This window comes from Marmota flaviventris, chromosome 12, assembly GCF_047511675.1.
Source record: "Marmota flaviventris isolate mMarFla1 chromosome 12, mMarFla1.hap1, whole genome shotgun sequence".
Lineage (NCBI taxonomy): Eukaryota > Metazoa > Chordata > Mammalia > Rodentia > Sciuridae > Marmota > Marmota flaviventris.
This window is the reverse complement of record NC_092509.1, coordinates 78,996,982-79,010,769: the sequence shown is the minus strand read 5'-3', so window position 1 is coordinate 79,010,769 and position 13,788 is coordinate 78,996,982. Positions and strand designations below refer to the sequence as shown.

Genomic DNA, 13,788 nt, shown 5'->3' with positions numbered 1-13,788 from the left:
AAACTTGCTTTTAAAATAGCTCATAAAAATGGTCAAATAAATTATGGTACATTATATGGTGGAGTATTTATGACACAGCCATTGAGATATGGTTTTGCGAAATATAAGGATATGGAAAAAGTGTGCAAGCATCACAAAATTTAACTTAAAGAATAAAAATCTCTATTCAGTCAAATCCCAACTTAGTTAAAAAAAAATCCGCACGTATATGTATATTTTAAAAGAAATTCTGTAAGGAAACATGCCAAAATAATGACTTTTCTCTAAGAAGTGAGGTCATGAGCAGTTTTAATTTTTCCATGTTATATTTTCAAAATTTCTACAATTACCATATATTATTTCATAATTAGAAAAAAAAAATGTTTTAAAAATAGCTCCCGCAAAAGCCTCTCAAATTCCCAAACCACCCAGCAATACATTGAGAAACAAGAGTCTGAAGCCAAAGGAAATGAAGAAATAATATGTCCAAAGTCATAAAGTGATTTAAGAACAGACTCTGAGAAGAGTGATGGGAAACACCAGGATCTCACCCATCTAGTGCAAAGTCGAGTGGGAAAACCCCAGAAGTCGTCTATGTTTTGATTATTTGTTTTCCCTCCCACATGCTGATTGACAGATGAATATGAAATATGCCTATACCGTTCTCAGAGAGCAAGGGAAAGCCAGTCAGGGCTCATCCACAATGGAATCCTTAGTGGGTCACTGAGCAGAACCTCAGCAAAAGTGTTACTGACTGGGTAGCCCCTCAAAGGACTGTGTCTCTACTACCGCAGTGGTATCCCCAGTTCTGGTACCCTCTCCATTCCAGAATGCCCGTCTGTCTCTTCCATCCTTCCAAATGTTGCTCCTTTGGAAAGATGTACTTAACGCTTCTTGAGTGTAGTAATCGGGATTGCACTGTGGGTATCAGGAGGAGGGTTAGTGTCCACTCCGTTTGCAGCTCTTGGAGGGCAGAGGCCAAGTCAGCCTCCCTCAGACCAGGGTTTCTGTCGTGGCAGCCTCGGCCAGGGGTGACGTCCATCCCTCTCTCCTACAGGCCCCTTCAAGCCCTGCGAGCACCTCTTTGAGAGCTGGGGCATCCGCCTGGCTGTGTGGGCCATCGTGCTGCTCTCCGTGCTCTGTAACGGGCTGGTGCTGCTGACCGTGTTTGCCGGCGGGCCCATCCCCCTGTCCCCGGTCAAGTTTGTGGTAGGTGCGATTGCCGGCGCCAACACCTTGACGGGCATTTCCTGTGGCCTTCTGGCCTCCGTGGACGCCTTGACCTTTGGCCAGTTCGCCGAGTACGGAGCCCGCTGGGAGTCGGGGCTGGGCTGCCGGGCCACGGGCTTCCTGGCCGTCCTGGGGTCCGAGGCGTCGGTGCTGCTGCTCACCCTGGCCGCCGTGCAGTGCAGCGTCTCCGTGTCGTGCGTGCGGGCCTACGGGAAGGCGCCCTCGCTGGGCAGTGTCCGAGCCGGGGCCCTGGGCTGCCTGTCGCTGGCAGGGCTGGCGGCCGCCCTGCCGCTGGCCTCGGTGGGAGAGTACGGGGCCTCCCCGCTCTGCCTGCCCTACGCCCCGCCCGAGGGCCAGCCGGCCGCCCTGGGCTTCGCGGTGGCCCTGGTCATGATGAACTCCTTCTGCTTCCTGGTGGTGGCCGGTGCCTACATCAAACTCTACTGTGACCTGCCGCGGGGCGACTTTGAGGCCGTGTGGGACTGTGCCATGGTGAGGCATGTGGCCTGGCTCATCTTCGCGGATGGGCTCCTCTACTGTCCCGTGGCCTTCCTCAGCTTCGCCTCCATGATGGGCCTCTTCCCTGTCACCCCCGAGGCCGTCAAGTCTGTCCTGCTCGTGGTGCTGCCGCTGCCTGCCTGCCTCAACCCCCTGCTCTACCTGCTCTTCAACCCCCACTTCAGGGATGACCTTAGGCGGCTCTGGCCCGGCCCAGGAACTCCTGGGCCCCTGGCCTACGCTGCTGCCAACGAGCTGGAGAAGAGCTCCTGCGATTCCACCCAGGCTCTTGTGGCCTTCTCTGATGTGGATCTCATTCTGGAAGCTTCTGAGGCTGGACGGCCCCCTGGGCTGGAGACCTATGGCTTCCCCTCAGTGACCTTCATCTCCTGTCAGCAGCCAGGGGGCCCCAGACTGGAGGGAAGCCATTTTATAGAGCCAGAGGGAACCCACTTTGGGAATCCACAACCCTCTGTGGATGGAGAACTGCTGCTGAAGGCCAGGGGAGCCACATCCTCAGGAGGGGGCTCATCGGTGGGTGGGGGCTTCAGGCCTTCCGGCTCAGTCTTTGCTTCACACTTATAAATGTCCTTCCCCCTTCTTCTCTTTCCATCTCTTCCCTTCCTTCTCTCCCCACTCCCTCAATGATGGCTGCTTATAAAATAAATACAACCTAAACTCACCAGTGTGATCCACAGCAGGGCCTGGTTCTGTTGGTCTCCTCTCTCTGTGACCATCACCAGTGAAGGCTTCTTGGCCCAGTATTCCCTTGGCCCTCCTCATCTTCACCTTCATGCTGCCTCTTCCCTGTGGGTCCAAAGCTGTGGACCAGAGACCTGGAAATTTGCTTAAGGATAAGGAGTGAAATAAAAGACAGGGAAGGAGGAGGGGACCCGATAGGGCCAGGATCACGGCACAGTGGACACGGAGACCTAACAGAAAAGGGGACCACCAAGGGCATTTGGCATCTCCCCTTTGACTTATGGATAGGATATAAAACGTGTTCTGTGTCCCATTAATCTTGACATTTGCCATGAAAAAATACTTCCTACTAAAATGAGCTTTGGAAGAGATTACACATTATGTCCCTTTCTTAGAGAACATGTTAATATAGTAAAAGCTCTAAAAACCTCTGCAGCAGTAAAATCTATTGAACTCTGTTTAATCCCATTCTCCAATTCTTAGACAATATGTTTCTCTTTGACTGATTGGTTTTCATGGAATACCTATTACTAGCTCACAGGATTTAGTACTGTCTGTACCATCTAGTACTACCCAGTGACACCACAAAATCACATCACATCACTTTTTTTTTTTTTGGCACTAGGGATTGAACCCAGGGGTACCTAACCACTGAGCTACATCCCTAGTTCTATTTATTTTTTATTTTTAGACAGGATCTTGCTAAGTTGCTTAGGGCCTCAATAAATTGCTGAGACTGATTTTGAATCTATGATCCTTCCTGCCTCAGTCTCCCGAGTTGCTGGGATTACAAGTGTGTGCCACCACACCAAGTGTCATCACTTTTTGAAAGTCCCAAACCTAGGAGCTGAACCTGGGGTGAAGTTCCAGAGGCAACTGGTGATTCCATGATCCAGGACAGACTCTCTGTACTCTACCTCCCAAGCTGCTTGTCTTACCTAGAGAAGGATGGGGGAGGAACAGCTGTCATGGTTACAGCTTCAGCCCCCTCAGGCAAGACGGAGGAAAAGGATCCTGTGTGTGCTTCCCCACCCCCTCCTACATCCAAGCACCAGTGAAACTCCTGCCTCCAGCAAGAAGGAGGATTGTTGGATCCTAGCAAGGTACACACAAGGAACTGTGTAGCAGTCTGGGTTCTCTCTGGCTGTGAGTTGCCTTCCTATGGTCCTCCATCAGATGCACCCTGCCACCAACTGTCACAAGCCTGGTCTTCCCTTCTTATCCTTCTTATTCTGTCTTTCTGTGGGATAAGGATCCATTACCTAGCAGAGAGGAGGTTCCTACAATGCTTTTAGAAGCATGTGGCTATCTGGGAGTCTTGGGTTCCCCAAATAGGCCTGACCTTTCTGCCTTTCCCCTCATGACTTTCTTATCTGTGGTTTCCCAAGTGCATCTGAAGGTCTATAGAGTACCTCTCACCCCACATACACATTCAATCTCAGGGTGAGAGGGTGAGAACCTGGTGCATTCTTACAAATATGAAAGCTAATTCTTGCAAACATAAAAAAGAATCCAAGACCCAGAAATGGGTGAGATTTTTTCCAGGGCACTCCAACATCAGTCAAACTCAAAGGACAGAGTCTGGAATCCTGAGACTGAATGAAACTCTGTTCTGTTGAATTCTATTGTGATCCCTAGCCAGGACCTACCCACAGGACCTCCACAGTTAAGACAACCCTGAGAAAGCTCTTGAGTTTCACAGTTCAAGTTTCTGCAGCTTCGCTTGTCCTGTCTCCCTGCTGCTCCCAGTGCCTAGTGGGAATTCCAACATAGGTTCACAAGGTGTCTAGGCTGGGCTGGAGGGATGAGGCAAAGACCATATTTAACTTGACACATTTTACAATATCATTTGACTAGTTGAGTTTCCTGGATTCTTATAGGCTCCAAATGAATAAACTGACCTTATTATTCCTTAGGGTCCTACCAGGGGGTCAACTTCAGAGTAGTCACTCACTAAACTATGGTGCTGTCCCTAATTGCCCAGGGATGATCAAGAGTTTTCTTGATAGAAGGAGTTTGTTTTACTTTGGGTACTGAGAATCGGTAATTCTTAAAAGGGAAATGAGTTCTCTGAGAACTTCAGGGAAGACAACAAGGGTATGATTTTTGGGAGCCTTCACTTCTAGAAAGTCACCCTAGTTCCCCTCTCCACCATAGGATCACTGTTTCCCTTGGAGTTAGGGAGCCAGTCTTGAGTGGCTGTGTGTTAGAGGTTTGGGAGTTTTAGGGACTGTTCCCTACATGTGACTGCTTCTTTGGTAAGGGAGCCTGTGCTTTTTGGTCAGTGCTTTGACCTGTGGGCTAGGGTGGCACTGCTGTCCAACTTTACTGTCTGCTTCTAAAGATCTGGGCATCAGCCAAGGCTGGACAGAAGAGAGGTGTGTGGGAAGGGGGTGGAGCTGTTTCCCATAAACTCTTTTTTTCTTTACATTCCTTCCTGTTGTGATGTAGATGTGAGTTGTCCCCCCAAATCTCAACATGTGAGACAATGCAGGAAAGTTAGGAGAAGAAATAGCCCTAATCTAATCAGTGAATTAGTCCCTGATGGGATTAACTGAGTGGTAACTAGAGGCAGGTGGAGTGTGGATGAAGGAAGTGGTTCATTGGTGGTGTACTATGGGGTATATATTTTGTATCTGGAGAGTGGAGTCAGTCTCTCTCTCTCTCTCTCTCTCTCTCTCTCTCTCTCTCTCTCTCTCTCTCTGCTTTCTGATCATCATGTGGGCTGCTTTCCTCTGCCACACTCTTCTGCCATGATGTCCTGTCTCACCTTGATGCCTGAAGAATGGAGCCTACTGTCTATGGATTGAGACCTCTGAAACCGTGAGCCCCCAAGTAAACTTTTCCTCCTAAAATTGTTTTGGTCAGATCTTTTAGTCACAGGTGAAAAAGCTAAAATACTTCCTTCCTTTCTTTTTTTCCATGATGGAGATTGGACCCTTTTGCCCTGTACCACTGAGCTACAACCCCAGCCCTTTTTACTTTTTATTTTGAGACAGTGTCTCACTAAATTGCCCAGGCTGGCCTGGAACTTGTGATCTTCTCCCTCACCCTCTTGTGTTGCTGGGATTATAGGCATGTGCCACGATTCCTGGCACCGTGAACTATTTTCACTATTCAAAAAGTCTAGTCAATGTTGTGCATTTGCACAGGAGAAGATTGTATAGTGCTTTCTCTGTTTTTTTTTGTTGTTGTTGTTGTTGTTGTTGTTGTTTTTTTTACTGAATTCCTAGCAAGTCAGTATGTTCATTTACTTTAGCTATCTCCTTTGTGGTCAGTAGAAGTTTATGAAGATCAATTGATTCATCACAAAAATCAAAAACCAAATTTTTTGATGCACGTAAGTGTATTTTGTTTGATTGCAAACTCTTTCAAAATGGTGCCTATGGGAAAGAATCGGCCCAAAGAAAGGAACTAGAGTGGTGTAAATGTTGGGAGCTGCTGGCTCAGTGTATGCTTACCTGGGCTCTGTGTGCTATGCCTTGGCAGACTGACTTGTGGAGGAGAGCCTCTCACAGTGGCTCATAGTTTGCTAAGCACTTAGGTACACACCAAAAGGAAAAATCCAAAAAAATCCAGAGCTAAAATTGGAAGACTATGGATCAGCAGAGTTAACAGCTGGGTCTTCTCCTTCCCAACCTCCTTGCTTCCCTTTGCCAGGAAGAATAAGGTTTAAAGAGTAAAGGAGGAATCAGGTGTGGTGGCACACACCTGTAATCCAGCGTCTCAGGAGGCTGAGGCAGGAAGATTACAAGTTCAAAGCCAGCCTCAGGAAACAAGGGGCTAAGTAACTCAGTGAGACCCTGTCTCTGAATAAAATACAAAATAGGGCTAGGGATGAGGCTCAGTGGTTGAGTACCCCAAGTTCAATCCCTGGTATACAAAAAAGAGGGAGGGAGCAGGGAGCACAGTGAGGTGGTGCCACACCTGTGATCTCAGCTACCTAGGAGGCTAAGGCAGCAGGATTGCAAGTTCTGGGCCAGCCTTAGCAACCTAGCAAGAACCTGTCTCAAAATGAAAAGGATCAGGGAGGTAGTTCAGTTATAGAGTGTTCATTCCTCACCCAAGGGGGGAAAAAGGTGAAGGAGGGGAAGAAAGAAGAGCTGACAATTAGCAGGGCTGAGTAAGAGAGGATTGTGGGAGGTAGCTAGAACCCTGATCCTTTCTGGAACTGTCCTCTCTAATTACCTCTGCTCTGGTTTGGCAAGTTCTCTCACCCATCATCCACCACTCCTATGTGCCCTTCCGGGTTCTAGTCCTGTGCCATCTCCAGCCATGTGAAAATTGTCAGGATGTAAATATTTGATTCTTCTGTATAATAAAGCACCAGTGAAGTACCATTTGTGTCCCTCAGCTCCTTTCTGCTGCCCCTGGTGGAGTCATGGGTGTGGCCTTGGGGGCTGCTTTGAGGACGGAGTGATCAAAGGGTCAAGGCTCTTCCTAACCCATCTTCTGAACCTGGGGCATCTGGGGATGACAGGGAGGCTCAGGATTGAAGTTTGGAGGCCTCAGAATCAAATCCGCTCACTCATTTTGAAGTGCTCTTTATGTACTTGACACTGGGTCAGACAGACAGCGTGGTCTTAAGAAAGCAGTGAGCAGGTTGGGCTCTTATTCAGACTCAGGCCTAGAACTAGGGTTTCCTGATCCTGTGAATCCCCCAAAATCAGCTCACTTTCTTCTCCTTGGGTTAACTTCCTCACCCACTCTCTGCTTTGGAAAGCTTCTCCCTCAAGCCTTGCTTCTGAGTAGGATGAATGCCCCCGAGACAACCAGGGCCCTTCTCAAGTTTAACAAAAACCTGCAGCCAAAGGAATGAGGTGCTAGCTCCAGAACTATACCAGGGCTTTGGTGGCCTAGTACCTGACTCTCTCATCCTGCTCCTTCCTTTTCTTTCTTCCTCTCTTTGCTCTTTCCTCTCCTGTTTTTCCCTCCTTCTCCTCTTTCTCTTGTTCCTCCTCTTCTTTTTCCTTTTTTGAATTTAAAAGTGTTTCAAATTTTATTTCATTTTTTAACTGATACATGAACTCCATTCTTCTCCAAGACAGAGCATTTCAAACCCCTCCATCCTTCTAACTCATTCTCAGGAAGGCTGTTCTGGTTAGACTAGGTGAAGGGAAAGAGATCCAGGCATTAACTCCAGTAAGTGTGTAATCCTTGAGAGAATATAAAGCAACAATGGAGGCAGAGTCTATGCAAACTCAAGATCAGAGAGAGCAGTGGGATTGGCCCTTGTATCTAAAATCTGGAGCTGTTCTGGATTTGAAGCAGCTCTGAGTTCTAGCAAGTTGGAATCTGTGATTAGTCACTCACGTCCACCACAAGTGGGCTAAGCTGTTCTTGTAGGCCTGGTCTCCTGTCTGTCCTCAACCACGACTAAAAAAAAAAAAAAAAAAAGCTTTAATCTAATTTTTTTTGTGTTCAGAAAGCTTTAATCTAATTTTTATATAAGTAATACGTTGACATGGTTCAAATAACGTACGTTTTTCAAATAATAGTCTCTGTCCCATTCCTGTCCCTATTTGCTCACTTTCTAAAACCTCACTGGTTTGCCACTGTTATTAGGGTCTTACATATCCTTCCAGAGGTTTTTTCAATGCATAGACAAGCAAGATGCATAGCAGTGCTTATTATTATTATTTTTACCTAAAGTTAGAATACCACACATGTGCTTCTGCCTTTTCTTTTTTAAACCTACTAATACAGCTCAAAGATCTTTCCACAGAAGAAAACTTGCCCATTTTTTTTCATAGTATTGGTATCCCATTATATGGATAATATAATTTTATCTCACTGTTCCCTTTCTGATGGACATTTGGATTGCTTAATAGCTTGCTCTTATAAACGATACTGCAACAAGTACCTTTTTAACACACATGTATATATGTGGGATTGCTGAGTCAAAAGAATAATCCTGAATAATTATACCATTTTTTCCCCCTTCAGTATTGGAGATTGAACCCAGGGCTTCACACATGCTAGCAAGTGCTCTACCACTGAACTACATCCCTAGATCTTTTATTCTATTTTGAGATAGGGTCTCTGTAAGTTGCTCACACTGGCCTTAAACTTGGCATCCTCCTACTCAGCCTCCTAATTAGCCAGAATTAGATATGCACACCTCCTGGGTTAATTATACCTTTTTTTTTTTTTTAACCTTCGTTTGGTTAGTAGGCTACGTTGATTCACGACTTCTGCTTGCATGGTCCTCACTGTGAACCTATTCTTCAAGGCTTCTGTAAACATCCTATCAGCATCAGGTCTTGGGATAATTGCCTTGTGTTCTTTTGGCTTTTTTTTTTTTGGGGGGGGGTGCTGGGGATTGAACCCAGGGCCTTGTGCTTGCAAGGCAAGCACTCTGCCAACTGAGCTACATCCCCAGCCCTCTTTTGGCATTTCCTGGAGCAATGTCCTGAGAGATTGAGAAATGGACTAGCCAAGCTTCTTTTTCTATACTAGGCCAAGTCATTTATGCCTATGATCAAATATAATGGGCTAACTACTCTTAGGTTGGGTACCTCTCCTGGTCCACTAAATTATAGTGTGTAAATGGATATGTCTCTGTGGGTTTGTGGTGGACAAAATATGACTGCTCACGTCTTTTGCTTGAGCAAGGGTAGACAAGGCTCTTCTGAAATTGACCTAGCAGGATAGTTCCACAAGAGCAAGGACCCTGTTGATCTCATTCATTGTTGTATCCTAAATTCTTTTCACAGGACCTAGCACAAAGAATATGTCAATTAATTTCTGTTAAAGGGGGTGGGGAGAAAACAGAATTAAGAAATTAACATAATATTTATATCCCTAAAGATTTTTTTCCCAATCTCAAGGGACCATTGGGACCTTTATCTGAAGGAGATGCAAATAACACAGAGTAAAAGATAGTTCTTATCTGAACTAAACCATTTGTATCCCTAAGAAATGATGCTCTGGAACTCCATTCCTCAGTCTATGCATGCACTTTGGGCAGGTCTTCCTGTTTATAATAAAGCTCTGTGGGTGTATATTTAATAGTGAGATTTAAAAGGTCCTCAAGTTCTCTGTCTCTTCTTTGTATCAGCTCTTACCTTGGGTACCATAATGGTTGAAATTCAACCATTAGGGCAACTTGTTCCTTCAGGTTAGTCATAGCTATTTACTTTAGTCTGTCTTCCTCTGTTCTAGTAACATCCATTTGGCTTTCCTTCAGGCAGTGCTCCCCACAGCTCTATACTGCCTGTTCGAACAGAGTTAACTCCATCCTAGGTGCCATAAGTAGAAGTCTTATCAGCCTTTTCTGTCCCCTGGGCACATGATTTGTCCAAGGAGGGGGCTCATATCCCAAGATTTTTTTTTTTTAAGTATTGGGGAATTGAACCCAGGGATGCTTTACCACTGAGCTCTAGCTCTAGCTCTTTTTATTTTGTATTTTGAGACAGGCTCTCAGTAAGTTGCTGAGGCAGGCCTTGAACTTGCAATCCTCCTGCCTCAATCTCTCGAGTCACTGGAAATACAGGCATGTGCCACTGCACCTGGCTCCAAGTCCTTTTAATGAGAACCAATCCAGGAACTTTGGTAGAGCTGTTAGAAAGTACTCTTTCATTGGAGCAGGTGTCTGTGTAGCCACTTGGAGAGAAATGAATCCTGAGCATTTATACTTAGCCATGCCTAAAAAGTAAGTTTGGACTTCTCAAGCTGTGAACTGGTATTTTTGTTTGCACAAGTGAGAGTGTTAGATTTCTGTCACTTGTATGGAGAAGCAGCCAGAGGCTTCTTTCCCAAGTCACTATCTGCCATCACCCACTATCCAGGGGAGGAGGAGCAACCTATTGTCCTCTTATCAGCCATTAAGGTGGAAGAGGGCAGCTACTGGAAGGGAATTTTTATGGGCAAAAAAGAATGCCAGGCTGGATGCAGTGGCTCACACCTATAACCCTAGTGGCTTGGGAGATTGATGCAGGAGGATTGCAAGTTTGAGGCCAGCCTCAGCAATTTAGCGAGGTCCTAAGCAACTTAGTGAGACTGTCTCAAAATACAAAATAAATACACTTGGGGATGTAATTCAATGTTTGAGTGTTCTGAGTTCAATCCCTAGTACAAAAAAAAAAAGATTGTCAGGATGGGATGAGCTATCAGGTATAGACAGTGGGCCTGTGTGGTAGGTAACCTAAGGCAAGAGAACACAAGAGGGACTAGAAGGGGAAGTGAGAAGGTAAGTGAGCAGATTGACTTGCACTGCCCTGTTTGGATGTGTCAGGTAGCTTCAGAATTCCAGAGCTGTCACATATTAGCATGCAGAGGGAGCTCAGTTTTATAGAGGAGGAGATGGAAGGGTCGAGATACTTGCCCATGACCCTGCAGCTACTTTGGGGAGAACTGCAGAGACAGATGTATCAATATTAGAACTGAATCATACAGTTGATAAATATGATTCTGGAATTAGATCTGGGTTGAATCCCAGATGTGCCATAAATAGCCAGTTGCCCCTAGGTTTTACTTAACTTCTCTGAGTCTCAGTTTCATCATCAGTAAAATGGGGCTAATAATGCCTAATCTCTAAAGGTCTTTGGAGAGCTTTAAAAAGATTTTTCTTGTAAAGAGCTTAGCTTAGTGCCTGGCTACTGCCAGAACAAGAGAGAAAACCAGGTGTCTAAGAATTCACCTCCTAGAGGAGGGTGCCTCTGATGGGAGGCACCCCTTGTCTAAAGCACAAGTTTCAGGGTTCTGGTTAACAGAGGAAGGCAATGGAAGGAAGGGGACCCAGTCTAGTGGAGTGGGGGAAGGGATGGGCAAGGTAAGCTCATGAAGGGGAGAAATTCTGGAGCTGGGGTGGGGGGTGTGGAAGGGAGGGTAGGATGAGAGGCATTGGATAATCTGTCATCCCTAATATAAACTACGAGTTGGAGGGAGGGATGGACACTCTGGGGGCCATGGCAGGAGGCAGGAGTGACTTGCCAAGAAGCAAGGAGAGAGCGGAATGTGTTGTTTCTTGTGTGCAATGAGTGTGTTGCCCCAGCCTCTCCCAGACTTCACTGGCAGCCCCGTGCAGTCAGGGACCGCAAGCTGCCCTGCAGCCAGCCAGCCTTGGGGGCAGATTCTGAAACCACAGCCCCACACCCCTCCCTGTCCCCTCCCTCCTGCTGTCCCAACCTAAACAAGACAACCTGGGCAGGGGGGCCACACACTGATGGAAAAATACACACTTGGCTGGAAAAGGAGCTTTATTTGTATGTGTTGAATTCCCGCAGCAGCCGAAGGATAAATAGCTGGTCCCAGCCTCAGCTTCGACTCTGCCCACAAGGTGGGTGGTAAAATCTGTTCTTATTTAGATAGCTTGTGGGGAGAGGTGAAGAGGGGGACTGGGGCAGCAGGAGAAGGGAACTTGGAATCTGCAGTGTTTATATGATCAGTCATGGATGTCATCTCTCCTCTTTAATTAGGGATTTCGAGTTGAGAAACTTTGCTCAGCTTGCTTGTCCTAGGAACGGAGCAGACTGGCAAATAGGCAGGGGGCAGAGCAGCTTCTGGGGCCCACCGATGGTTGGACTGCTGTCTCCATTCCCCAGTCCTCAGCCAAGTACCCAACAAACGTTGAGCCCTGTGCCAGGTCATGTTCTGGGTGCTTTACACGCATCATCTCAGTCAATCCTCACAATGATCTCATGGGTTAAGGACCATCACGATCTGCTTTACAGAGGCAAAAACCAAAACCAGAAAGATTGAGCAGAGCACTAAGATAGTGCAAGTGGGAAGCAGCACCACCAGGGCTGGAAACAGGTCTTCTTGACTCAAGTTCTGGCTTTTAGCCATTTCTCATCTTGGGCTGGGGGTAGGATCTGGGCTTTGCTAGTTCTCAGGCCCATCACTTCTGATCTCTAACCCAAGTCCTCTGCACTTGTTAAGGCAGAGATAGAGGAATGACTGGCTTCTAGTAACTTTCAGCTCTGATATTTCTTGTGATTAGAGAATAGTCCCTTGTAGCCACTATATCCTCAGCACCTGGGGTCAAGACAGTAGACACACATTTTTCAGATAGGTTCTAGTGCTATGAGGAAAATTAATCAGGGTAATGGGCTATGAGCCTCGTGTGCAATGAGTGTGTTGCCCCAGCCTCTCCCAGACTTCACTGGCAGCCCCGTGCAGTCAGGGACCGCAAGCTGCCCTCCAGCCAGCCAGCTGAGGCTCTAGGGCATCTGTAGATGGCATGAGGCCTTTCTGCTACAGCTACATTTGAGATGGTCAGTCGAGATCATCCTGAGGAATGTAGGAGGCAGAGGAAATGGCATATGCGAGAGACTTGAAGCACGAATGTTTGAGATTGAAAGTGGGCCAGTGTAGCTGGAGTGTGGTGTAGAAGGGGTAGAGATCAAGCAAGTAAGGGCCAGATCATGAAGGGTCTCACTGGTAGGGAAGTAGACTAGATTTTTGTTCTCATTGAAAAAGGAACCCACTTGGAGGGGTTGAAGGATGGAAGTCAAATCTGACCTCCATTGTCAAGAGATTATTCCTGCTGCTCTGAGAAGCAGGGATTCTCAAGGGTCAAGGGTGGTGGCAAGGAAACAAGATAGAAGGCTGTGGCTAAGATGCAGGTGAGAGATGATGGAGCTTGAACCAGTATTAGAAGTGGAGGAGGGGAAAAGTAGCTTGTAGAGCTGAACAGACTGGGTGACAGATTAGAGTGTAGGAGGTTTTTTGGTTTATTAGAGGTGCTGTTTTCCTACAATGGGTTCCCTAAGTCCAACTCTCATTTCACATGTGTTAAACCCAGACCAATCAGCGCATGGCGTTTCCCTGGCCACAGTGATTGCTTCCAGAGTGGTCCAATAATAGACTTTTGTTCCACAGAAAGCAGAGGCCTCTGGTCTGATAGATGTTAAGAAGAAAGTGTCACTGAGGCTAGTAGGGGAAGAAACTTTAGGAAAAAGCAGCCCGAGAGAAAGCTGATAGTGTGGACGGAGGTTGCACAGAAACCAAGATTTTGATATTGTTGAATTTCTGAACCCACCAATCCAGATGTTTGCTCTACCCCTTCTATTTAGTAAGGTGATAGATTTCCTTTATTACCAGTCAGGGTCAGATTTTATTCACTACTGAAAGCATCCTAACTGATACATTAATGGTATCTAGGAACCCAAACTTAACTTAATGAGTATAGAAGACAAACCCAGAATAAAATTAACTCCTGGACTTTAAAATGAACACAGTAACTGTCTTTGAGTAGTGAGTTGGAGAATTCTATAAGGTCTAGAGATACAGCTCAGTGGTAGAGTGTTTGCCGAACACATGTAGGGCCCTGGGTTTGATTCTAGCGTGAAGAAAAAAGAAAAAAAAAAAAAAACAAGATAAGTATATAAAATCACAAGTAGGGGATTCAAGTGCAGCACCTAATTGTTCAGAGTA

General features: G+C 46.4%; 1 protein-coding gene and 1 non-coding gene across 6 annotated transcripts in view; one reads left to right on the top strand and one right to left on the bottom strand.

Moving 5' to 3' along the window:
• Lgr6 (leucine rich repeat containing G protein-coupled receptor 6) overlaps window positions 1-6,746 on the top strand; it is a 120,405-nt gene extending 113,659 nt beyond the window's left edge. For all 5 annotated transcript variants that reach the window (XM_071600179.1, XM_027945650.2, XM_071600182.1 and 2 more), the window contains one exon: window positions 1,037-6,746. In XM_071600179.1, coding sequence (XP_071456280.1) covers window positions 1,037-2,292 — 1,256 coding nt within the window. In that variant the 3' untranslated portion in view covers window positions 2,293-6,746. The remainder of the gene's footprint in view (window positions 1-1,036) is intronic.
• A 1,970-nt stretch (window positions 6,747-8,716) lies between these two features.
• Window positions 8,717-8,789, bottom strand: Trnaa-ugc (transfer RNA alanine (anticodon UGC)). The gene has a single exon. It is a non-coding gene; the product is annotated as a tRNA-Ala (tRNA).
• Window positions 8,790-13,788: the final 4,999 nt, after the last annotated feature.